Source organism: Schistocerca serialis, chromosome 3 (assembly GCF_023864345.2).
Source record: "Schistocerca serialis cubense isolate TAMUIC-IGC-003099 chromosome 3, iqSchSeri2.2, whole genome shotgun sequence".
Lineage (NCBI taxonomy): Eukaryota > Metazoa > Arthropoda > Insecta > Orthoptera > Acrididae > Schistocerca > Schistocerca serialis.
In genome coordinates this window covers 420,853,738-420,881,712 of record NC_064640.1, presented here as the reverse complement: position 1 = coordinate 420,881,712, position 27,975 = coordinate 420,853,738, and the positions used below count along the sequence as shown (strand labels likewise).

General features: G+C 38.8%; 1 protein-coding gene across 9 annotated transcripts in view; it reads left to right on the top strand.

Moving 5' to 3' along the window:
* LOC126470298 (phosphatidylinositol 4-phosphate 5-kinase type-1 alpha) overlaps positions 1-27,975 on the top strand; it is a 311,070-nt gene that overhangs the window by 25,742 nt on the left and 257,353 nt on the right. For all 9 annotated transcript variants that reach the window (XM_050098063.1, XM_050098062.1, XM_050098064.1 and 6 more), the window contains exons 3-7: positions 13,046-13,174; positions 15,736-15,984; positions 19,985-20,137; positions 20,281-20,445; positions 27,805-27,939. In XM_050098063.1, coding sequence (XP_049954020.1) covers positions 13,046-13,174; positions 15,736-15,984; positions 19,985-20,137; positions 20,281-20,445; positions 27,805-27,939 — 831 coding nt within the window. The remainder of the gene's footprint in view (positions 1-13,045; positions 13,175-15,735; positions 15,985-19,984; positions 20,138-20,280; positions 20,446-27,804; positions 27,940-27,975) is intronic.

The following is a 27,975-nucleotide window of genomic DNA, read 5'->3' as shown; positions in this document are numbered from 1 at the left end:
CCTCACAGGATGCAGATGAACATTGAAGGGTAATGCCTTTGTATGGAATGTTAAGCAGTAAAGTGAGCTGACAAAATCCTGTATGGAACTGTGAAGTGTTAGTTCTGTTAATTTTGTGTTTTGAACAGATTAAACAAATTAACACAAACAAAAATCCTGCTGCCATGTAGTTTTTTATCAGTCTGTCAATGAAGCCACCAAACTACAAAGTTTCTGTATCATGGACTGTGGTATTCACATTATTTCTTACTGTTGCCCCAGCGTTCACTTCACCTCTTGACTGCAAATACCTTTTCCACATCTGAAATACTAGGAATTACACAGAGAAGACCACCTTGTATGCCCATGCTATAACATCATTTTAAGTCCTAACTACCTGGTTGCCCAGTACTATCATAAATAGTAATCGGAAATAGTAAGCAGCTTATGAGAAATGTAAGTCTGCACAAACTCCACATGTAATATATGTAGTTTTTATTGAAGGTCAATAATACTTACGCAGGAATCTCTGTCTGGAAATGTTCAAGAAAATGATGTTCATGACCCAAGTTTATATTGACAAAAAATTAAATTCAGTATTGCAATTTGGCTTTTCAGTATCTTTTCTTACTCCTGTTTTAATGGCCACTGAAGGAACGTAGTGTAGTCTGGAAGATGTATAGTGGTGCCTGATAGACTGATAAATCAGAAAATAAAATCTCTTTGAGAGCAGTTTCATGTCCACAGCACATTTACAAAATACATACAGTCTTGTCTTGATGATGTTGCAAGAATGTTTACTAGAGTTACATGCTGGAAGCTGTGATCTTCCAGCTGAAACAAGCTGTTGTTGTATGTAGTGAAAACTGAATGGAACTGTACTTTTGTGCAGAATGAAGGGCAGTTTGGTTGCTGTCTGAAAACAGCTAGAAGTGACTTTAGACACAGTCTACAAGCCTTAGGCTGCTGCCTTGGATCATGGCAGTAGTGAAGCACATGAGGCAATGGTTGTGGTACCAATAGTGGCTCCAGCATTGCATGTTGCTGCCCCTTATAATATGCCTTTGCCAGTTTGTTCTCACCTGAGGATGTATGACAGACAGTGGTGGGGTCACAAATTCCTGGATGGAAGACTCATGTTGGTACTCGTTGCATGGCACCGTCCTCTTACAAATAAAGTCCATACATGAGTTGCTGCCCATTGTTAGGCAGTACATTTGGACAAAGAGGGCCATGCACCCCCCACCCCCAGCTCTCAGGCAAAGAAAAAAATTTAGTGTAGTCAGGTATTTTTCTTTCAAGAAAATGATTGAAAAGTCGTACATTTTTAACTGGATCGTAACTGAAACTCCATGTTAGATGAGTAATTGAGTCTCTCAGGAAAATAAAGTGGTGGAAATTTAAAAAGTATACCATGAAGCATCACTCTGATATTTGTCAAACTTGTGGAGATATTCATCACATAATTACTGTTAAATGATTAAACTTTGATTCAGTTTGTAACTGATGTCTGTCATCAACATCAGTATGAAATGTGATCCCCACAAGCACAAATCCCATTGCACCCCAGACATTCTCTGTGGATGACAAGTCAGGGGATTGGGCAGGCCATTCCTCAAGTTGTTTGTTGAATTAACTGCTGGAATATGGCATTTGGTTATTTTATCTTAAGGGATATAACAAAAAGTGTTACCATTCTTTGTACAAACTTGTGAACATTCAACAATTACTACATCAGTTCTGTTATTATATCCGTCAGCTCCCCACGCGATAATTTTAGGAGTTTGAGAGGTGTGGGTATCAAGAATCACTGCTTCCTGTCACATTTCATCAGATCATCTATGGCCACCCTAGTGTCAATTTGACTACCACAGATAGAAGTGAGACTCATTGCTGAACACCACAGAATGCCACTTAGAGTCCCAGTTGACTCTGTATCTACACCATGCAAGTCTGTGTTGTCTATGGCACTGTGTAGGTGATAAATAATGACCCATGTCAACTCGAAAGATTACCTTGTAGATTACCTGAGCAGGTAACCTCAAACATTCATCATTGGGACTGAAAATGTGTGGTATCTTTATATAAAATTTAAGAGTATTCACCAGCGTCTTAGGCAGAAACATGCTGATCAAGGTTGTGTAGAATGGGGAAAGTCAGCTGTGGTTAAGTAGCCAGGAAAAACAGAGATACAACTTCATTGTAGATGTAAACAAAGCCAAAACACATTTCACAAACAAAATCTGAATGAAACCAAAATGAGCACAAAGAGAGCATAGAGATAGGCGTTCAGTATATTCAAAAGTATGTTTCTATCTGCCAATCTGGAAAAAATTTAAGCAATTTTTTCTTGTGTAAATTCACTAAATGGGTGACACTCATCTATGCACACTGTCTGTGATGCACTGGTACTGAAACTGAAATACTGAATTCACTCTTACAAAATTGTTTCACAGAGCAAAATCTTGCTATAGTTCCTTCTTTCAGTTGCTGCTCCTATGTGAGAATAATAAATATTGAGACAGTGATGTAAGAAATCAACTAAAATTCATCTGCAGAGAAAAGGTGGTAGACCTGATGAGATACCTGTACAGTTCTATATACATTCCGTGAAAGAATTTGTCGCCATTGTAAAGGTACATGTCCTTCAGCAAGTAACTTCTCCAAGCACTTGCTGTGGTGTTCATACTAGAATGAAAACTTGCACAAGTTTACTTATGGAAGTCACTTGGGCAAGATGATTTGTTGTTGCTGCTGAAGAAAATTTGTGACAAAAATCAAAAAGCTAAGGAAAAAGAAATGTTTGGGCGAAGAAATGGATACAGAGGTGTAGATATTTATCAAGAATCACTATTGAATGAATTAAAATTAGAGGATTTCTCTCAGATTAAAAACTTCATGAGAATGTCATATGCAGTTTTCAAAAATCTCTTGTGTATTGAACAACGAAATGTTCCGAACCGGGACACAAAAATACTACAAGCTGTATCACCAAGAAATCATCTTTAAATTATTCTTCAACTTTTGTAAATCGTATTTATTACTTTTATTACAAAGGTAATGCATTCAAAAACAGGATACAAAAATGCTGTAAGCTACATCACTAAGAGATTGTATTTTAATTACTCTTCAATTTCTGCAGGCATTATTTGTTACAAACATAATGCATTTATGTTTACTACTACTACTACTACTACTACTGCTGCTCGGCTTGGCTCTACAGCCCTTGGAGGGCCTTGGCCTGTGTCACAATATCCTGCCATTCTATCTGGTCCATGGCTTTCCATCTCCATCCTCTGATACCCAGCTTTTTCATGTTCTCTTCAATTCCATCCACCCATCTCTCTCTGGGATGTCCCTTCTATCGTCTGCCTCCAGCCTTACCATCAAAAATCTTCTTACATGTTCTGTCTTCCTCCAGTCTGACCACGTGTCCTGCCCATCGCAGTCTTCTTATTTTAATGGTAGTGACAGTGTAAGGTTCTTAGAAAAGTTGTTCTAATTCTGCATTTGTACAGATGCACCAATCTTCTTGATTGTATATTGGGCCATATATTTTATGCAGAACCTTTCTCTCCCAAATGTTAAGGATCCTTTCCTCATTTGCACTCATGATCCATGTCTGGGCACCTTACATAACAACTGGTCTCATAATTGTTTTGTAAATGAGGATTTTAGATTTTCCTGATAGAAGTGGGTAGTGTGGCAAAGTAGCATCTGTTGCCTGCTGCTATTCTAGCTTTCACCTCACTGCTGATGTTATTTGTGTCTGCGATAGTCGATCCGAGGTACTTGAAGTCTCTCACCCTTTCAAACTCCTTGTTGGCTATTCTGAGATTTGGTAGGTTTCGCTGGTTGGTCATTGCCATGTATTTGGTCTTTTCGACATTGACTACCAGGCCCAGTTCCCTTGCACGTCTCTCTAGTTGTTGATAGGCATCAGCCAGCACAGCGGTGTTTTGTGCGAATGATACCACATCATTAGCGTAGGCCAGGTACTGCAGTGAATGATTAAAACTGGTTCCTCCTCTGTTTATCTCTATCTGACTTATGACTTTTTCTAGGCAGAGGTTGAGTAACAGTGAGGAGATATTGTCACCCTGTCTCAGTCCCTTCTTCACTTCCACTTCTCTGGAGATTTCGCCCTATATTTTTACTTTACAGTCAGTTTCACTGAGGGTCATCGTAGTAAGTTTAACGAGCTTCTTAGGTATTCCTGCCTCTTCCATCGCATTCTGCAATGTCACTTTTGAGATACTGTCATGGGCCTGATTTATCTTTATTTGATGTTCATAACATTTTTCAAGTAGTGTGCATATTGTGAATATTTGGTCAGTTGTTGACCTATTTCTTCTAAAGCCACTCTGATAGTCTCCAATTCTCTCTTCCACATAGGTAGTAAGCCTCCTAATTAGGATCTTGGAGAACACTTTATATGTAGTATTTAGCAGGGATATTCCTCGGTAATTCTGGCAGTTTTTAATCTCCTTTTTTATGTATGGGGCACATAATAGCCATTTTTCACTCCATTGGCATGCTCTCCTCCTGCCAGATGTTCAGTATTACTTTATGTATTGCTTTCCACAATGCTTCCCCACCATATTTGAGAAGTTCTGTCTGGATCTGATCTTCTCCAGGTGCCCTATTATTTTTTAAGGTCTTAATGGCTTGTATGTCTTCCTCCAGTGTGGGTTCTACACTCCCCTATCGAATCCCCTTCTTTGTTTCCACATGTACACTCCTGGAAGTTGAAATAAGAACACCGTGAATTCATTGTCCCAGGAAGGGGAAACTTTATTGACACATTCCTGGGGTCAGATACATCACATGATCACACTGACAGAACCACAGGCACATAGACACAGGCAACAGAGCATGCACAATGTCGGCACTAGTACAGTGTATATCCACCTTTCGCAGCAATGCAGGCTGCTATTCTCCCATGGAGACGATCGTAGAGATGCTGGATGTACTCCTGTGGAACGGCTTGCCATGCCATTTCCACCTGGCGCCTCAGTTGGACCAGCGTTCATGCTGGACGTGCAGACCACGTGAGACGACGCTTCATCCAGTCCCAAACATGCTCAGTGGCGGACAGATCCGGAGATCTTGCTGGCCAGGGTAGTTGACTTACACCTTCTAGAGCACGTTGGGTGGCACGGGATACATGCGGACGTGCATTGTCCTGTTGGAACAGCAAGTTCCCTTGCCGGTCTAGGAATGGTAGAACGATGGGTTCGATGACGGTTTGGATGTACCGTGCACTATTCAGTGTCCCCTCGACGATCACCAGTGGTGTACGGCCAGTGTAGGAGATCGCTCCCCACACCATGATGCCGGGTGTTGGCCCTGTGTGCCTCGGTCGTATGCAGTCCTGATTGTGGCGCTCACCTGCACGGCGCCAAACACGCATACGACCATCATTGGCACCAAGGCAGAAGCGACTCTCATCGCTGAAGACGACACGTCTCCATTCGTCCGTCCATTCACGCCTGTCGCGACACCACTGGAGGCGGGCTGCACGATGTTGGGGCGTGAGCGGAATACGGCCTAACGGTGTGCGGGACCGTAGCCCAGCTTCATGGAGACGGTTGCGAATGGTCCTCGCCGATACCCCAGGAGCAACAGTGTCCCTAATTTGCTGGGAAGTGGCGGTGCGGTCCCCTACGGCACTGCGTAGGATCCTACGGTCATGGCGTTCATCCGTGCGTCGCTGCGGTCCGGTCCCAGGTCGACGGGCACGTGCACCTTCCGCCGACCACTGGCGACAACATCGATGTACTGTGGAGACCTCACGCCTCACATGTTGAGCAATTCGGTGGTACGTCCACCCAGCCTCCCGCATGCCCACTATACGCCCTCGCTCAAAGTCCGTCAACTGCACATACGGTTCACGTCCACGCTGTCGCGGCATGCTACCAGTGTTAAAGACAGCGATGGAGCTCCGTATGCCATGGCAAACTGGCTGACACTGACGGCGGCGGTGCACAAATGCTGCGCAGCTAGCGCCATTCGACGGCCAACACCGCGGTTCCTGGTGTGTCCGCTGTGCTGTGCGTGTGATCATTGCTTGTACAGCCCTCTCGCAGTGTCCGGAGCAAGTATGGTGGGTCTGACACACCGGTGTCAATGTGTTCTTTTTTCCATTTCCAGGAGTGTATATGTTCTGACTTGAAACCCAGCCTTTCCTTCTTTAATCTTTTGATACATTTCATGTACTTGCTTTTCTTCTCCTAGCTGTTCAATTTCTTCCATTTTTTCTTTTCTAGTGCTCTTTTCTTCTTTCTGCAAACCCTCTTAGCTACACGGCACTTCTCATTATGTTCATTCAGATTTGCTCTAGTTCTTCTCTGAAATAATTACATTCATGCTGTGTTACACTCCTCAATTCTTCTCATACATTCTTCATCAAACCAATCTACCTTCATTTGAGCCTGTACATGTCCCAAAACCTGCCTGGAGAATTGCAGTCTTACATTGTTTCCACATTATTTCTGTATGTTCATTTGATGCGTCAGTATCATTCTTAATCCCCTCTTCTATTTTTGCGTGATATGCTCTCCGTATTTCTTCTGACTTTAGTTTTTTGTCAAAACTTTTCTGTTTGTGGCCTTTCTGTTTAGTGAGATCCTTTGCCTGTACTTAATTCTCACTAGATGATGGTCTGAATTGCAGTCATCTCCACATTGGCTCCTAACATCCATTATGTCTGATCCGTGTCTCCTGTCATTCAATATATGGTCTATCAGATTTCTAGTTTGTCCATCTGGTGACATCTATGTTTCTTTGTGTATATTGGTGTGTGGAGACCATGTACTGCTGAAAGTCATGTTTTTACTTATAGTAAAATCCACAACCCTAATTTGATATTTCATTGAGGCTATTTCTTCCTATAATTGGCTGATAAGCCTCTTCTTTTCCTATTTTTGCATTCAAGTCTCCTATTAAGATCTTAACGTCATGTTTAGGAGCCTGATCATACAACTGCTCTACTTTGCTACAAAACTCATCCTTCTGTTGTTCATCTACCTCCTCTGTGGGTGCATGTACATTTATAATTATGTTGAAAAATTTTCCCCTTAATCTTAATATGGACATCTGTTCATCAATTGGTTTGAAGTGCATTACAGCATGTTTCAGTCCTTTAGCAACCACGAAACTGTACCAAAGGTATTTGTCCTCCCGCCACTAAAGCAATTGTGAAATTTCCTGAGTCCATTATGTCTTTTCCCTTCCACCCAATTTCCTGGAGAGCCAATAGTTTTATACTTTAATTGTTTAGTTACTGAAGCAGCTGCCGTAGGCTCCAGCTTGGTATAGGCTCCGCACATTCCATGTTTCTTTGTACATGTCTCTTATCCTTTATTTGTTTGCTGGGGTCATGATCAAACTATCTGTCTGGGTTATTCCTTTGTTAGCATTCACAACAAGTGATTTTTACAGGGAAAGATTGTTAATCTTCCGCCCAACCATTTGAGGGGTTGCCTCTTACAGCTTGCTGGGTAGCTGGTTCCATTTTCAGGGGAACATCCTTAGCCTTTGTAGATCCCTCTACTGACTGCAAGTCAGCAGTTGATGGTTGGAGGCTCCTCTGGTTTTGGTCCCCCCCCCAAGTATTTTATTTCCCTGGTACCCTCCATATGTGGAGGATGTTCCCCAATCCACCACTTCAGGAGGTGCCTGATGGGGGACCAGCAACCCCACACAGGCATTTATGTTTGCGCTAAGGTTAAAAGTCAACTAAAATTTAAAGTCACCTCTACTGCCATGCTACTTTCCCTTCTGGTGAAACAAAGTAATTGGTTAATTTTTTCTCATTTCCTTGGCCTGATGGTGACAAAATATATATGTTCATGGATTCCATTGGTACATTTGTTTGGATTCATCTGTCTCTGCAACAATCTCCTCTTCCACAAGGACATTGTCGTACTGGTATTGAACACGCAACACTTCTGTAAATTTGAGAAAAACTTTCAGCATCTGACAAATTTGAGGATGCAAGACTGTTTCCACTAACTTGCTGGAGTTGCTTCTGCAAGTAGACAGAACTTGTGAAAGTCAACTTGCTGAGGGTGTTTCCGCAACAAATAACTTTGCAGAGATAGCTTCTGCAAGGGACATGCAGAAGTTTACTTGCTAGTGGACATGCAGCTTAACAGCAATTTATGATGAGTCACAGCAGTGTTAAGTGGTTAAACTTACCAGAGAAAGACACAGTCCCATCTTTTCAGATGCTCGTTGCATAGATGCACGCAGCTGTAGACCTACATCACCAATAATCTGTTATAGAATTATGGGACATGTTTTATACTTGTGTATTGTGATATTACTGGAGACTGAAATCCTCTTGTAGAAATGTACTTGAATTCCACAAACAGCAGTTTAGTGAATTTCATCATGTTCTGTTCTCTGAGAGCCATAGGGTAGCCCTCACTGATGCCACGTCTCTTGACCTCCGGAAAGTGTTCCCTACATTAGCATATTTTCATGCACAAGCTTGTGGAATAGGGGACCAGCTTTGCGAATGAAGATTTTTTTTACAAAAAGAACTTGCCACATCATTGTTAATGGCGAGAAAGTAACTTCAATCATATATCATATATCTATATAAATGGCAGCTGCCATTGGAAACTCAGTGGGGCAGTTCACTGAAGACACCTTTGTGTGTAGGGCAGCCTTGGCATTACATAATTGTATCAAACACAAAAAGACCTGCGCTGGCCCTGTGATTGGTGCAGAGACCTACAGTTGAGGTTCAACTTCAACAAATATAATGTATTGCAAATACATAAGTTGGTAGACCCACTGTTGTCTGAATGCACAATCAGTAATCATTCACCACATACATTGCCAGCTGTTAAATATAATGGAATTACAATACTAGTTGTATACTGCTCATAGCATCAATACTTCTTGTCCTAACTGTGCTGCATTATCCGTCTATAATCTGAATGTGTGTGTGTGTGTGTGTGTGTGTGTGTGTGTGTGTGTGTGTGTGTGTGTGTGTGTGTGTCTCCATACCTTGTCATTTTTCATAGGTTATGGTAATTAACAGTTGTTTCCCTTTCTTACATTTCATTTCCTAACTTCCTTTTAAGATGGGGCACCCATGTGACTGGAATTCATAATCTAGATATTCAGTTTTCTTGCTCAAAATACTTTTGTTTAAACAGTTGATTAATTAAAGAATTAGTAGTGAAGAAATCGAAATAGATGGTGTAATATGACAATGTGATAGATGAATTAGGATGTATGAGCCAAGTAATATTACAGGAATTTTGTGATACCAGCTGACTCCGTGTAGTTAACATGACTGTCAGGACTGTAAAAGAAACTAAATTGTGAGGATTAGGAGGGGAGCCTCAACTTTCCTTTTGGCTCTGCATGCCTCCAGGTAGTGATCACCTCAAACTGGCTTGAGTAGGATGGCAAAATAGTCTCGGACTACTGTGGACATCCTGTACGTTTCTCTTTAGCAGTGAAGTATCATCTTCTACAGAGACGGCTCTTGGTTTTTTACTAGAAACTGTGGGTGTTGCTGAACCTTAGCATTATGGGTTGCAGTGTGCTGAGATAATAGGGGGCTGCAAGATGAAACACTAACAAGTGGTTAAACTTGTACAACTTCCAAACATTAGTCGCTCCTTTCTCATAGAACTACAGTGAACTCTGACCCTAAAGTTCAAAGCCCTAGGTGGGTCGTATGGTTCTCCAAATAGTATTACATTCACTTAACAAGTAGATCTTTGTTGCAACAGCAAATAAATTTACACAATTATTTAGAACATTCTGAGAAGACAGATACTTTGCAGAGTTGTTGTTTTTTTTCCAGTTGGGAATGGGTGGAAGGAGTAGTTGATGTAAAGTGGCAAGTGCCTTCTGTAAATACCCGCTATGTTTCTAGATTCATTGCTAATCTTTTGCTTTCCTTGCCACGGGCATATTTTGTTAAAGGGGAAATGCAGTGTCCGCTTGTAGTGTGCCATCATTTTCCTTTCTTATGCTAGTAATCCTTAAATCATCCACAAAAGAATCATGTAGAATGTATTTTGGTACCAATGTCCTCCATGTCAGAAAGTCTGCCATCATGTCCTTATTTTATTACAAGCTAACTGCTGTCTCTAAAAACCACATTCCATTCCATCCTAAAACTTAACTTGGCTGTTTCACACATTGTGTGTTGCAGGCTTCATTTTCACTTGATGATTTAAGGAAATTACAATACTAGTTGTATATTGCTTGTAGTATCAACACTTCTTTTCCAAACTGCTGCATTAACCACCTATAAGCTGAATGTGTGTGTGTGTGTGTGTGTGTGTGTGTGTGTGTGTGTGTGTGTCACCCCCCCCCCCCCTCTCTCTCTCTCTCTCTCTCTCTCTCTCTCTCCCTCTCCCTCTCCCCCCCCCCTCTCTCCCTCTCCCCCCCTCCCCCAGCATCCCTCCTCCTGTCTCTGTTAATACAAAAATTGTGAAAAGAGAAATTATAATTTAATACAAGAACTGCAGTTTGTTAGTGGACGTATATGATAAAACAGCAGGACAGTGCCAAAAATGGGTCAAAAGTAATTGTTGAGAAATATAAACAGTGACAAGGTTAGACTGTCTCACTTCCAAAGTCTGTTGTGGTGTAATTACACACAGCAAAAAAAAAGTTTTGCATCACCTCGGTTCCGAGAATTATGGAACCTGTACAGAAAATTGGAATAGAGATCAACATAAACATCATTTCTGCCCTTTTATTGCTCATGAAAACCACACATTGCATGTTGTACCACCATACATCAAGACCTTCAGAGGCGGTGGTCCAGATTGCTGTACACATCAGTACCTCTAATATCCAGTTGGTCCAGATTGTCTCACTTCTGAACGGCAATTTGACATAGATCCATCAGAGTAGTTGGTGGGTCATGTTGTCCATAAACAGCCCTTCTCAATCTATCCCAGGCACGTTCAATAGGGTTAATTTCCGGAGAACGTGCTGGCCACTCTAGTTGAATGATATTATCCTGAAGGAAGCCATTCACAAGATGTGCACAATGGGGGCACGAATTGTCATCCATGAATATGAATGCCTCGTCAATATGCTGCCGATATGGATGACCACCAGCAGCATACGTCGGCCCCGGATAATGCCACTCCAAAACAGCAGGGAACCTCCACCTTGCTGCACTCGCTGGACGGTGTGTCTAAGGTGTGCAGCCTGACCGGGTTTCCTCCAAACACGTCTCCAACAATTGTCTGGTTGAAGTCACATGTGGCACTCATCAGTGAAGAGTGTGTGATGCCAATCCAGAGTGGTCCATTTGGCATGTTGCTGCGTGCATCTTTGGGAAGGTTTAGTGACATCTCACAACAGTCAAAAGGACTGTGTCTGTGATGCAGTATCCACATTCAACATCTATCTGCAGAAGTTCTGGGAACTGGGTTGATGCAAAACTTTTGTTGTTGTGTGTATATGATGAAGGGACTATGTACAACATTACACAAGTGCCAAAGCAACAGGCTCTGATAGTGAGAGGCTGTGTTCACAGAATAAAATAGAAATGGGCCTTTAAGTATATAGGTTAACAGACTCAAATAACAAAAAGATGCTGATAACAGCCATGCTGAAGAAATTGGAGAAACCCAGTTAGACTAGTTAGTAACTGAGGATAATTGCTATTATGATTAGGACTGTTGATAAGAAGTATCAACACATAAATAGAGCTGTGGTTATTGAATGGAATACTTCTAGCTGATTAGGTACCATCAGTTTTAAGTGGCTGGCAGTGAGATGACTGACTGAAAAACCCCAAATAAGAACAGAAATATGGCTCATTACATCAGATGGATAAAGAAGTCAAACAGAAAGATTCTTGACATTTGATACATAGGCATCTGTTTGAACCCTTCATCTTTCACAGTGGACCATTTACATCTACATTTGTACACTACAAGCCTTCATAGGTACAGTGCACTAGTATTTTGTTACTTAATCTTCCAGTTTACAGAAAGTGTGATGAAGATGGACAAATACCTATGTGAGGGCCTGAATTTCTCATTTTACTGTGTGGCCGTATTCTGTCAGATAGATAGAAAGCTTGCCTTGAAGATGAAAGCAGTGACATCTTTGAAACAAACAGCACTAGACATCTGGAGGTTTTTGGGCACGTAGTGTGTCAGTGGGCTCAGTATTTCTTATTTCTGTTAATAAAATGAGGAAACAAATCATCCAGAGAAGATCACAGAAGACCAGCATGTTATCCATCTAGTTAAGGATTGGTGATTGGAGAAAGATATTCTCATTGAGACAGATGTTAGAAAAGTTATGCATGTGGTTGCAGTGAACTTCAGCAATTACTTCTCAGTAAAAACATTAAAAAGTTGTAGTTCATTGACCCTGCCATTGCCAAACTCTGCTGTGTGCAGTAGTGTGTTCAAATGGAGTAATATGTAAATACAAAAGAGGTAGCAAGTGTAGAAGTGTGCATACTATTTATATTCTTCACAAGTATTGATGATGATATATGCCAAGTGTTCAAGTGACTTGTTCATTTGTGTTTACTTTTGAGTAGAAATTTTGATGTGCACTTGGGCAGACCTTTGTTGTATTGAAACAACTGTCTTTGCTTCATGATTTTTTTACTTCTTAACCACTTTGACATTTTACAGTAAATGTTGGCTGAAGTATTTACACCAAATTTTGCAAATCCATTATTAATGAATACCAGCAGTTAATTCATCGCCCTTGTTGTTGTGTATACTACTACTTCGGCTACGACCTCCATCATCACTAGTAGCTACAGATTTTTTTCAGGTCTCTATTTTTATTATTAAGATCCCGAGTTCATTACACATATCAGTTTATAGCTTTTCAAATGTGTACTGGAACAGGAGTGCAGTCTTAAAAAAAGTAGTGGTACCATTTGGTGATTATTTCTCTTCCTCAGTTGTGAATAATTGTTTTCATTGGACAGTGTTGAAGTTTGTAAGTGTATGTGATGTCAGCTTGTACACCATTTTAATTTATTTCTCATTTCAAAACGTATTATAACACTTGACTAATTATCTTTTCTTGTGGCTTGTAGCCCCCATCGGAGGCTGCCGGTACAAGCAGTTCCAAACCTTCCATTGGGATTAGCCGACATAAATCAGAAAGAGAGAGAAAAATCGGACACAGGCGTGTTGGTGTTGGTGGAGAAATTACATACAAAAAGGTGAGTTATGTGATTTAAGCCAAAAGTAAGTGTTGTTTCTGTAATAAGTGTACCATAACCACGAAAATGTCAAGTAAATGTATAAACAGAGTACCATTGTAAGGAAAAATTGAGTATGTGATTTCTTGAATGTGGCCCACAGTTTATTTAATATCTGCCAAGTGTTAGACAAAAGCGAATTTCAGAATGCGGAGCACTGAAAAGTATGAGAATATGAAAAGAGTTTTAGTCCACTGTATTGTGTTTCTGGTTTATTGAATTTCAGGCATTGTTAGTACATTAGTTTTATTCCATAGGGACTTAACTGTTTATACTCGCCTTCCATTATTGCAGCTATGTTTTTGTCTCCCAAAACTGCATTAATTATTTTGTTTTGGTTTCTGCCAGTACATTAACTTTTTGCATTACAAATCAGTGTAAAATGTTTACATTTTGTAATGGACTGTGCAATGCTCTCAACTTAAACTAATGTTTCTCCTTCCTATGATCAAGACTTAATCATGTCTTACAACAAAAAATGTAATTAATTTATTCACGTGTATCCTTTTAAAATGATATTTATTGATCTCACCATATAGAATTCATTATTGTCAAGCCCTGCCCCCATTTCATTTCTCCTTCAGCATATTTAATAAGTAACTGTTTTTATAAATTTTGGTGTAAATGCGTACTTTCATCTCTTTTTGTTCTCATATTAAACACTGTGGCACTCATTTCCACCGTAAATACTGTAATACAATACAAATATTAATTCTGCATTATATTTTGAAATTTTGAATGTGATTGGATGCAGCAGCTGTAGAATGAAATCTCCATGAGTGTATAGTGAAATACAGCCAATCAGTTGCAGAAATTGAAAGAAAGGTCTAACCTCGGTTTCGATGTCTGTAGTAGTCTTCTTCAGAAGAATCAATAATTGTACTGGTTAGATAATGTTGCAGAGGTATGTTAAAATTGTAGCTATAAGCCACCAATGAAAAATAAAATTCATCTCTGTAATAGTAAAATCATACAAATAGTGCTGATCATCATTAGACAGTATTTCACAAATGTAGTAAGTGAGTGCATTTTCAACATAAAATAATTTTCTGTAGAGTTCCTTGTTGTTCCTTAGTATATGTCCATACAGGATGTCCCAGGAGGAATGGTCAGTATTCAGGGATGTGGCAAGTATGATCATATGAAGCAAAAAAAGTCTACTGAACATGGACTTTAAAACACCTTATAGTGAAACACAAATCTTCTAGTGAAAAGGTGCTCACAGCTCTTCAGGTACACCTTTTAGAGCCCATATTTACTAGACTTTTTTTACATTGAATTATCATTCCTGTAACATCCATGAATATTGACCATTCCTTATGGGTCACACTGTATTTCCCATATTCATCTGTTTTCAGCCCCTGAATTTTTGAATGATTTTTCTGTTTACTATTTTTTTTCATGTATTTTCTCTATTTCACCCACATCAAGTAAAACTGTGTTCTGCTGCTCTTAGGGCATGAAAACTTATCACAGTGTTATAATGCCTGATTTTGGCATTAATGGAGATTGATGCTTCATTATAGATGTCCTTGGACATTTGGCACACAGTCTTAATCTTTCGGGTTCTAATGGCATTAGTTCCTTTACTTAGTCTGTTGTTTGAATGTCTTAAAGATACTTGAATTTCTGAACTGTATAATTTAGATTGTTGTTGTTTCTGTTTTTGTTGTTGTTAATAGTATGCTAAATATCATAATAATTAATAGAACAAACATTTTATCAACAGACTCTGATACACTGTTTGTGAGACATGTGTAATATAATCTATGGCAAATCAAAATGTAACAGGGCTTCCATCACATGTGTAGGTAGTTTTTGTGAAGTAAGGAGAAAGATAGAATAAGTACTGTCAAGCATTTTTCCTCGTTTCTTCCATATTTGAGAATAAGTACTGTCAAGCATTTTTCCTCGTTTCTTCCATATTTGTTATGGTTTACTGATGTTTACATTGTGCAGAGCTTGTAAAACTGACTGCATTGAACTGTTCAGAAAAATGAAAACTGTGCTCTTGAATAGGGCACAGATCTGTTATTCATGGGGAGCAGTAATATGTATGCATTGATATGTTGGGAATGTTCATATCAATGTGCAACGCAGTGTAAAATGGGAGTTTTTATGGCTGTGTTGTGCCCGTTAAATGGTGTGATTTCGCTTTTCTTTCACTTTCTCAAAATGTTCCCAGTAAAATGGAAGGGCTCTTTCAACATCTTATCACTCTTGTCAACAACATCAGGAACATAGCTTGCAGTTAGGTATGTAGTTGTTAAGTTGAACTGTTTATATCATCGCTGAACTTTGTTTTATTGTCATCAGTGCATTTTCAGACTGTCCCAGACTTTATTTATTTGTTTATTTATTGATTTATTTATTTATTCATAATTCATTATGACCAAATTTCTTGCAAAGAGCAACATGTTTTGCAGTAACTAATGTTTAATGAATCTGTCATGATTATTATGACAATTATCTGTAGTCATTTGTATGCATAACTTTTATTTTCTAACTGTTCTACTTTTTAGATACAAACAACCCAGATCATGGGGTCTATCCAACTTGGCATTCAGCACGCAGTTGGTGGTTTGGCATCTAAACCAGAACGAGACTTACTAATGCAGGATTTTATGACTGTAGAAACTACAAATTTTCCTTCGGAGGGATCGAATCACACCCCTGCTCATCATTATTCTGAATTCAGATTTCGTACATACGCACCAATAGCATTTAGATATTTTCGAGACTTATTTGGCATTCAACCAGATGATTTTTTGGTAAGTTTAGTGATAAAGCTACGTAATATTGCTTTTGCCCTGTTTTTCTTAGATTAACAACTGCAGTGCTGTATTTGGTGTTAATTGCCTTGTGTGTTTCCGATAGCTTAGCTCTGCTCAGTTGGTATAACTGTTCAGTCTGGTGTCTTTTAATAGAACAGCTTCCTTACAGTGAATTCCATCATGGTTTTAACTTCAAAAGTGCATCTGTCTTTTTTTTCCAAAGTAAATGAAGATAAAAGGAAACAAGAGCTTGGTTAGAATAACGGAGTGAATGATTGAATCAGAAAATGAGATTGCCCATTTCTTCTATTCTTCCTTATTGTTCTGCTACATTGTGTGCTGAATACCATTGTCTGTTGCAGTTGGTAACAAAACATTTGTGATTTAATTTCATTGTGTAATTTGACCCTGCACAGCTTCTATATTTTATTCAACAGAATGTCTGAAACTAACAGTGAAAGTGCGAAGAAAAGTGATATAACGATTACGATCTTGCAAAGTGATTCCCAAACTGCATGTTGATGTGCAGTATGTGAGTTTATTCAGTATGGAGTCTACAGATAGTGTGCCACAGTCATGTTGCATATTTGGATCATGGTAAATGACACCATCTCCTTCTATACTAAGCTGATCTCAAGTCTCAATCTATCTCTTAATATAATCTAAGCATATTATAACTATTCATAGTCCTTAACATATTAATCTAATGAGAGTCAAAATATGTGGACCTAACTTTTCCAGCTTTGTTCTGTCCTATCCCATTCATGCATTGAGGGGAAAATGATAGTGTATATGCCTTTGGACAAGCCTAATCTTCCATGTCTTATTTACATGACCTCCACGTGAAGTGTACAATGGTGGCAGCTTAATGGTCACACAGTGGTATTCGAATACAGTTTTCTAAATTTATCAGAAAGGGTTTTGTAAGAAGTAAACTGTCTTTCTTCCGAGGATTCCCATTTCAGTTTTAGTCTTTTCTGTTACACTTTTGTATGGGTACTAGACCAACCTGTTAAGATTCTAACAGCATTTCTCTGAGTTCATTCTATGTCTGTTGTCATGCCTGTTTGATAAAGACTCAAAACACGGGAATGAAAATCTAGAACTGGTCACACTAATGTCTTGTAAGTGATTTCCTTTGCAAATCCACTGCATTTTCCCAAAACCTTTCCTGCTAATGTAAATCTTCCATTTGTCTTTGCTACTACTGGTCTTGTGTGGTCATCCCATTTCATATTGCATCTTAGTATTACCCCTGTATATTTAAATGTTTTGACATGTTCCAGAAGTTCACCAATAATCTTATAATCAGGTACAATTGAGTTGTTTGTCTTCATTGTGCACATTATCTTGCATTTGTCATACTAAGAGAGGTTCTGTATATTACACAAAATGGAATTTTGTCCAAGTCTTCTGTATTTCCTTATTAAGGATGGTCTAATGTTTATGCTGTGCTGTAGATTTCAGCCTTGTCAGCGAAGCATGCTGTAGTGTTGCTGATGCTATCTGATAAATTGTTTTTGTATATTAAGAACATTAAATGATCTATTATGCTTTCATGGGGGAAAACCCAACATTAGGGAAGTTATGTGGAGCATTTACTGTTTAGCACAATGTATTCAGATATTCATCAAACCAGTTGCATATCTACAAATTAGCTACAAATTAATGACACTATTCTTAAAGTTTCAGCTATGTTTCTGGTCCTCTTTATTGACTCCAAGCTGACAGTGAAACCTTCAACTAATGTGATGGCAAGATCCTCACATGTTGCCATACTTTAGCCACAGGTCATGGGAAACAAGTGGGATTCTTCTTCTCCAGTGTAATAATGCTTTTGTATGAAACTAACTAGAATGTTGGCCAGAGGTTTATGGACAAGTGAGACATTCATAAGTCATCATTGACACCGTCCATCATTTTGGGATTATGCTGGCCAAAGGTGCAAGAGGATCATCCCAACAACCATCCTTTACTGAGGCCACAGAGCCACTACTTTCTCTCTGATAGTAGCTCATTATGGTGCATTAGGTATACTTCTTCTTGTCTGTTTAAAATCACTAGCATTTCATACCATGCTTTTCCTGATTGGTTTGGTCTCCCAGAGCACCTTTCAGATTTTACAGTGTGTTCACACAGCAGACAAAAAAGTCCAGAACATCCATGACTCCTACCTATAGTAATAAAGACTGAGGAAGGTGATTTCATTCTTCTGGGCACCAGGACATATGAAAATTCAGGGACACAACATGCTTTCTGCGTGCTTGCTGTCCCTTCATAATTGAAACACACAGTCTAATGACGGGTAGTGATAAACAGCAAGATGCAGCTGGTGATGATGCTAAGACCTGTGGTGAACTTCCTTCCAGTAAGTTGGCAAACAGTCTTTTCACACATATACAAATCAGACATAGCCTTCTGACGTACAACTTCCTGCATCAGTGGTGAGGCTGCGACAAAGCTTTTGGTATGCATATTCAATATGGCATATTTTAATAGATTTTTCTATCCTAAATAGATGTTTTGTTTTGTATTCAAACGAGAGCAGTGGTTGGTTTTACCAGTTGATGTTCCCATTGTGTAAACCAGTTTTGAGACAGATAGGTCACAGATTTTCAAGTTTTGTGAAATGCCTGGTCTACTTACTAACTAGTTGGGGAGAAGATAGTAATTTCTTCAGTAAGGTTGGCTTGTCTAGCTTTGTTGTATGTTATCATCTAGCCACACTTTTCCTGAGTTGGATTTCCAGATTCAGCTATGTTTATATAAGTATTTGAAATGGAGACAATGGTTATCATTTTATATTTTGATTGGATTGGTAAATGATAGTGTAAACTGGAGATAGGGGATGCTATTTTAACAGGTTTTGTACTTAGTCTCTTCAGAGTTTTATTTGCTATTTTGACTATGCCAGAGATTTATGAAAACAGTGGTGGTACTTTCTCAAGCACAGGAGAGTTAGGAAGAGAATGCAGATGCATTGTAACATCCTAGCTGTAACTGGCAGCTGAAACTCTGAAATTGTTTCTCTGAATGGCAGCAGATTTGTACTGGGACGTTGTTTGTGGTTTGACGATAGCATGTTGGTTCCAACATTTTTTTCCAGGCTATTACATCAACTGATTCATGTAGTCAATGTTTAAGACAGTGAACTTGTATTTGGAGGAGTGAGAGTCAATAATTATTGGAGTGGTCATCAAGCTCTAGACGTATCATGTATACATCACTTCAGGCAAATGGTAGACTGTTTCCATCAACGAAGGCATGGCAGATTCGTTCCCCTGGCCCTATTCACTTGAAGTCTCTAATGACTATAGTGTTGATTGGATGTTAAGAGTTTGACACTTCCTTGTTATTTCTAAGTCACAGGATTAAAAGACTGAAGATCAGGAAAAATGGCCTGGCAGTCCAAGCTATGGTACTTGTGAACAAAACTAGTTGAAAATGTGCATTCAGTGAAACAAGTAAAATGTATGTTAATAAGAGGGATGTACTTGAAGCAATTGAAGGCAAGATCTTGCTAAAAGAGAAATATTCTGCTAGAAGCAAAATATTCTGATGCTGAAACATTTGTGTTGCCTTGATTGTACTGTTTACATGTTGCAAGATGAGTGAGGGAAAGCAATAAGACGACAGATGCTACGAATCCAGCCATTCATTAAATGAGAAGTCTTGGACAGTCTTGTTTCTCTCTCTCTAACGCGCGCGCGCGCGCCCACACACACACACACACACACACACACACACACACACACACACACACAGAGACAGAGAGAGAGAGAGAGAGAGAGAGAGAGAGAGAGAGAGAGAGAGAAGGGTTGGGCTGGAGGGGTGGGGGCATTAGAAAGATGAAGTGATTGTTCTTCATGTTTATTTTACAGAAAACCTGTCACTGTTTGTATTTTTATTGTTGACAGAGTGGCACACAGATTATGATTTATAGAACTGTGATTACTGTTATACCTGTCATTATTGGATTTGTATTTACTACTTCCAGATATCAATGTGCAGTGCCCCTCTGCGGGAGTTGTCGAATCCAGGAGCAAGTGGGAGTATCTTCTATCTCACTGAAGATGATGAATTTATAATTAAAACTGTGCAACATAAAGAAGGCGAATTCCTTCAGAAATTACTTCCCGGCTACTACATGGTAGTAAAACCTAATGAATATTTTACTTGGGAGTCTGTATTATAGGTTTCATGTGTTTAACATGTTAATAAGTTAAATGTTTTCTCTCTCTCGTTTTCTTTGACAGATTTAAGTATTAATATTACATTTATTTTCTATTCCAGAACTTAAATCAGAATCCTCGGACCCTATTACCAAAATTTTTTGGTCTTTATTGTTATCAGTGTAATTCTAAAAATGTCAGACTAGTAGTTATGAACAATCTGCTCCCTTCATCTATTAAACTTCATCAAAAGTATGACTTAAAAGGCTCAACGTACAAAAGAAAAGTAAGTATAACCCACAAATTATGTCTGTGGTGTAGTGTTGTCAAATCTTTGACACAGTCCTGTTTAGTTTATGGTACTGTAATTTCTGCATAAGCCAAGAAAATGTCATTTCATATATTCTATGACTATATCTATGCAGATAATGACAAATGGGACGTTATGAAGCTGTTGGTTTGTAAAGTGTAAAATTTAATATTAATTGCAAACATGAACTACTTATTTATGACAAGTAGGAGGAATCCGAAACCTACACCATAAGTTTGGAAATGAAAGTGAGTCTACAATAGATTATTCTGTTACATTATACAGTTTCTCTGAACATAAATTTTGCGGTACATGTTGGAAGTGATTGCTATTAACCATTGTGAAATTACCTCCAAGTGCCATCACAGATTGGTACACCCTTCTGTAAATCTGGCTTTTACCTGAATAGCATAGTAGACTGTCCTGAAATATATGCACCTGTTGGGAACTTTTGACACTTTCCAGATAGTCCTACAAGGGAAATGAGTAGCTTCTAGGTCTGGTAAGCTGGTGAGCTATCTAACAGAATCCTCATATCCCATCCGTGTGCCAAGGATGATGTCAGTGGGATACTAAGGTATGATAATAAAGGAATGAGCCATATTTTTGACCACCTGCTTGAGCTCAATGTGACTGTACTTGTTTCGTAGAATACATTTTTCTATCTGTGAGACACTTCCAATTTTGTTCTTTATAGTGAAGGAAATAATGTCACACACAGGCATAAATTAGCTGGAAAAACTTTGTGTGTTGTTTGCAGTCCGTTAAGTTTAATTGCTTGGTGAAACTGAGCAGTCTATTCCTTACTCACTGCAGTGCCTACCACATTGCTTTATGTTTGTGATTAATGTAGTAGAGTGTTTTTGCTTATACGAAGTACAAAGTTGAACTAGTTTCAGTTAGGAGGCATGAGGCATTAGGTATGTCATTTCATGTAAGTGGCACATGAGCAAGTGATTACTGCAGTACAGTGAACTTTCTATTAATGTTGTAAGACAGAGTGTAGAAAGCTGTTTAAAATTAATGCTAATAATACTTCAAAATGTTTTGATAAATTAGGAATTGTGGGAGGGAGGAACTGACCTGAAAGTCCATTAAATTAATAGCCTGTTAACCATTACAGGTTTATTTCAAAAGAGTGGGAACCTTGAACACAGCTCATTAAAGGCAAAGAAAAAGGTGTCATAGAATTTCTAAAATTGCAGGTTGTTACATAAGTTATTGACCATTATGAAGTTACAGATTGTGATTGGATGGATCAAGTTATTCTCATAGACTTAATGAGGGACTTGAAAATAATATTTTGTTGTTTGTTTATCAAAATCAAACTTTCTACTGTTTCGTAAAAATAAATTGTGAGAGATCAGAAGTCAAGTCCCGTGAAAAATTGAGTATTTAATGAGGATATATACTGTTGTGGGGCTAGTAACAATGAATGACTCTGATTTGTGTACGCTTAGTACCAGTTAAAGCACATAAAGTTGAAAAAGTACTGCAGAGCATGATATAAATATTGTAATGTGTTGTTCTTCCCATCAAAATATTCCACAAATAAACTGTACATAAATCCACACGCTCATGTTTGATGTACAAGTTACTTAAATATTGTAAAATTATTTGATATATGAAAACAAATTATAATCCAGAAAAGGAAAATGGTTCTAGTCCATTGTCATACTTTGGGAAAAAAAATATCGCCTTCTATTATGATGTATTGTTGAAACTTATAATGTGTACTTAGATTTGATTGCAAACCAGAGCCTTGAGTGATGCACTTTGGGAAATGTACTTCCAGGACCCTTCTGTTTTATGTTAAGTGGACGATGGTGAATGTTACAGCTAACATCACATTCAGTGTACTCTGCAGATAGCAGGGTACTGCAGTAATCTTCAAGTTAGGAAGATTATAGAGAGTGGAAGCTGTGTTGGCCATGGTCAGCAAGCTTCAGACTGTTGCTCTGGGCTGCGGTGGCATTGGGGCAACTGAGGTGAATGCTTTGACACTTCAGTCTGTAGCATCGCCTGGGATCCCTGATACTACAGCATCTTCAGATTTGCTCATCCTGTCCAGTCGACACATTATGGCGAACTGTGGCAGGGTTGCAAATCTCTGGGCAGAAGGCAAAATGGGTATTCAAAACAGGTTTGAGGTATTGCCTGCTGCTGAGAGTACATCTGAGCCAGCACAGGACGCCATGCCCATTGGCACTGGGACCAATCTTCCTGAGAGGTCCGTAAAAGCTCAGAGGGTGGGATTGCTTGTCATTGGGAGCTCCAATGTTAAGTGGGTGATGGAGCTCCTCAAGCAAATAGTGGGCAGATCAGTAAAGAAGGCTAGTGTCCAGTCTGTTTGCCTGCCACAGGGTCTCATCCAAGATGTGGAGGAGGCTCTGCTGGCAGTGATTGAGCACACTGGGTGCACCCAGTTGCAAATTGTGACTCTCTTGTTGGGTGAAAGCTTAGCTATCATTGTGCCACATCTTTGCTGGAATCAATTGTGATCCTCTGGTCTGGAACAGAGTGAAAGGTCTAAACCAGAGGCTCAGACAAATTCTGCGACAGTGCCCGATGTAAATCTCTCAACCACCGCTATCAGGTGGAGAATTGTGGGATTCCCCTTAATAGGTCAGGAATCGCTACACGCAGGAAGTGGCTACTAGGGTAGCAGAGTACGTGTAGTGTGCACCTGCAGGTTTTTTTTAGAGTAGAGAAATCCTTCCCCAATCCCGATAAGGTGCCTTCTGAGTTCAGAGTAGTTTATGTCATAGCAGATCAGAGGAAGAAAATGTTAATATAGTATTAGTTAACTGCAGAAGCGTCAGTGGAAATACCCCTGAATTAATCTCCCTTATAAACAGTAACATTGCTCACATATTACCAGGGACAGAAATCTGGCTAAAACCAGAAGTAAATAGCAATGAAACTGTAAATTCGATGTGGGTTGTGTATTGCAAAGATAGGTTGAATGCTGGTATTGAAAATGTGTTTATAGCAGTAAAAAATATGTTGTCATCTAGTGAGATTAGTACAGATTCTGAATACAAAATAATTTTGATGAAGACAAGTGTTAAAGGTGAATCAAACACGGTCATCAGATGCTTTTTGTAGGTCCCCCGCCTCAGCAGTAGTTGTGACAGAACAGTTGAGGGCAAACTTTGAGAATATTTCCCATAAATTTCATGGTCATACCATAGTTTTAGGTGGAGATTTTAACTTACCAGCTATAGATAGGGAGACTCAAGTGATTAGGACAGGTAGTAGGGACAGAGAATTTTCTGAAATTGTCCTAAGTGTCTTATCCAAAATTACCTTGAGCATTTAATTAGTCAGAGAACCAACTTGTGAATATAACATGGTAGATCTGTTAGTAACAAACAGATCCAAAGTTTTCGACTCGGCATAGAATAAGGAAATTGGTGATTACAAGCCATTACAGCATACAAGAGGCAGTCTTCAGATTATGTTAGCAGTCAGCATGAAAATTTCATCTCCATCTCTAACAACATTGAGTACCAATGGACTAAGTTCAAGAGCATTGTACAATGTCCTTTAGACATGTCTGCGCCAAGCAAAGTTGTGAGGGATGGAAAAGACCTGCTGTGGTTCAACAGCCATATTAGAAAACTGCTATTAAAGCAAAGAGAGTTTTATTGCAAATTTAAACATATTGAAAGCCTCACAAACAAACAAAAGTTAAACAAGCCCAAAATTAGTGTAAAGAGAGCAATGTATAAACCATTCGTCGAATTTGAAAGTAAAATTTTGTCAGTGGTGACATGATCAAAAATTCTAAGAAGTTTTGGTCTTATATTAAATTGGTAAATGGATCGAAGCCATCTGTCCACACACACTGTGACAATAAAGGCTGTAAAAAGGCTGTCACAGAAAACGTCTTTTTACAAAACTGTTTCACAGAGGAAGAGTGCACTTTAGTGCCTCTTTCAAATCATCACATAAACAGCAAAATGGCTGATATCAAAATAAATGTCCATGGGGTAGAAAAGCAACCAATATCATTCATCAGAGGGAAGGTCACTGGACTTGACAGGATACCAGTATGATTCTACATTAAATATGTGAAAGAACTTGACCCTCTTGTAGCAGCAGTGTACCGTGAGTCTTTGTAGGAACAAAGTGTCACTGATGATTGGAAAAAAAAACACAAATCATTCCCATTTTCAAGAAAGGTCATTAAACAGATGAACAGAACTATAAGCCTGTATCTCTGACGTTAGTCAGTTTTAGAGTTTTGGAACATGTTCTATGCTTGCTTATTATGATATTTCTGGAGGTTGATAATCTCCGTGTGAACCAACATTGGTTCTGAAAGCAATGATCTTGTGAAACCAGTGCGCTCTGCTCACCCACAAGACCCAGAAAGCAGCAGATACAGGTGTCCAGGTAGATGCTGTGTTTCATGACTTCCAGAAGGCATTCGATACAGTTTTGCACTGCAGCCTGATGAACAAAATATGAGTATACTGAACATTAGATCAGCTGTGTGATTGTATTGAAGAGTTTCTAGGAAACAGAACACAGCATGTCATTCTGAATGGAGAGAAGTCTTCAGACATAAAAGTAACTTACGGTGTGCTCAGTGAAATGTTAAAGGCCCTTTACTTTTCATAATATATATAAATAACCTGGTAGATAATGTTGGAAGTTCCATGAGGTTTTTGCGGGTGATGCTGTTGTATACAGGGAAGTCACAGTGGTGGAAAATTGTAGCAAAATGCAGAAATGCCTGCAGAGGATTGATGCTTGATGCAGGGGGTGGCAATTGACCCTCAACATAAACAAATGTAATATATTGTGAATACATAGAAAGAGCCCTTATTGTATGATTACAAAATTGCAGGAAAAACACTGAGAGCAGATACTTCGATGAAATACCTAGGAGTATGCACGTGGACTGATTTGAAATGGAACAACCACATAAAATTAATCATTAATGAGTCATTTTCCACACTGAGATTCATTGGAAGAATCCGCAGGAGATGTAGTCCATCAGTGAAGAAAGTAGCTTATAAAACATTTGTTCGACCAATACTTGAATATTGCTTGTCAATCTGGGAGCCATACCAGGTAGGACTGATGGAGGAAATAGATAAGATCCAAAGAAAAAGAGGACATTTTATTACAGATTCATTCAGTAATCATGAAAACATCACAGAGATAATCAACAAACTCCAGTGGCAGGCACTGCAAGAGAGGTGTTCTGCTAAATGATGTGGTTTATTGTTGAAGTTCCAAGAGCGTACTTTCCTAGAAGAGTCACCAAATATATAGCTTCCTCCTACATATATCTCTCGGAAAGACCATGAAGATAAAATTGGAGAGATTTGAGCCCACATAGAGGCTTACTGGCAATTGTTTTTTCCCGTAAACTATTCATGACTGGAACAGAAATGGGAGGAAGTGACAGTGATAAACAGAGTATCCTCCACCACACACTGCAAGGTGGCTTGCGAAGTATAGCAGTAGATGTAGATGGATACCATGTTTTATGTACTAGGAATCGTAAGTTCAGCATTTATAGTTACAAAGACAGGTGAACGATGGGTTGGCAAGTTGTAGTAAATGCCCACCATCATAACTGGTGACAGAAGATAGCTGTACCTGTTTGATCTGGAAATAAAAGTGGCAGTCATGTTCAGGTCATCCAATGAGAGTGAAGTTTGTTAGGGCTGTTAGCAAAAGAATGATGTGCACTTTCTTCGTTACAAGTGAGCATAGTGACACAAGCACATTTCAGAATGGGATAGTAATCACAATAGGTGTGTAAGAGTATGCTGTTCAAAACTTTGTTTCAAAAGAAACTAGAATCATTCAAATATTGATCTGCTCTAGATCAATTTCTACCTTCACAACTGCTCACAGGGCAGCCAGAATATAAGCATCTATTGAAGAATCATGATTGCAAACTCTTTGGCATCCACCTTATATCTGTCTCTCTGTGATTTCCTGTACTTCTAAAAAGTGTGTGAAATTATCCATGTGCACCATTTTGAATTGTCAGGATCCACACCCTACCCATAAAACATTCCTTAACAACATTACCAAGGAGACACATAATGACACATACTCTTTATTAGTAAGGTGCACTGGAATAGCTGCTTATAATAACTAATCTTTATTCACGACAGACTGTTTTGGCGTTTATCGCAAATTTCAAGTATGTTTAAGCTGATGTGATGTCCATGTACATCGTTAGTGGACTGTCTTATAACTTTCACTGTTTTAGATAAGATGGTAATTTATGTAAATATATTGAAAATAATGTGTCTGACATCAGTTTGGTAGTTCAACTCTTATGATACTATATTTGTAAACATACAGCGTTGAAAGAGTTAAAATGTCAAACTGCTGTCAGACATATTTTCAATATATTTACTTAAATTACCATCTTATCAAAACAGTGAAGTTAAAACGTGGTTCACTAACAACATAATATGGATGTCATTATCTAACTTATATTATGCTGCTGGCCCTAAAGAAGAGAAAAAGAGCACTTGCAGTAATTAGTCTGGTACAGTGGACCAGTGCTGCTTATTAGTCAAAATACTGTATTTTGAGAAGATATGGAAAGATAGTGCTTTGCTGCAGAATCCTCCTGGTAGAAGAATGGCCAGATGGTGTAGCAAATGCGCCTTGTATTTGGATGAAGAACCATACCCATTTTGAGTCCATTGTTCAGCAATTGCTCATCCACACCAGTAAAATTGAATGAAATTTAGTAGTGGCATTTTGGTTTCCTTAAAGGTAAATGCATGTATAGCTTTTCCGTCAAGGGTGAAGTAACATTACGTAGTAAAAATTGTAGTACATGATCTAAAACATTTGGTACAAGAAAGTATTGGTGTGGTCTGTTTTTGTATTTGTGCAAAAGTTTATTCATTTGTATATTAAGGAGTGTGAAAAAAAGGTGCAAGTAGAGACAACCACTCGCCGTGTACAGGAAGTGTTGAGCAGTAGACAGACAAGCACATAAATGAAACCAAATGTTGTAAATAAGCTACAAGGAACAGAAGGCTAAAACAGATGTTCTTGGAAATTCAGAAAGAGAATGTGGAAAGTAATGGGTCATGGTAAACTGATCCAGAAATTCGTCATGGAATAGAAACAGGAATCGATCTGGGAAAGAAATTTATGGATTGATTAGATGTCTTTTTTTTTAATGAACAATTTCCCTGTTTTAGATTTTAAAATGGCTGAATATATTTACTGTAAAGAAGTAAATATTTGTAGATAGCTAGTAGTTGTGAGCTGTAGAATGTGACATATGCACATTGATGTGTTAAAAAAAACATGTATACTATTTTTTCCCCATCATAGGCATCTAAAAGTGAACGACAGAAGAGTTCACCAACATTTAAGGATTTAGATTTTATGGAACATCACCCTGAGGGGATAGGACTCGAGGCAGATACATATGCAGCCCTTGTTAAGACAATTCAGAGGGATTGTAGAGTAAGTAGACTCAATTTTGAAGTATTTAGTGGTCAT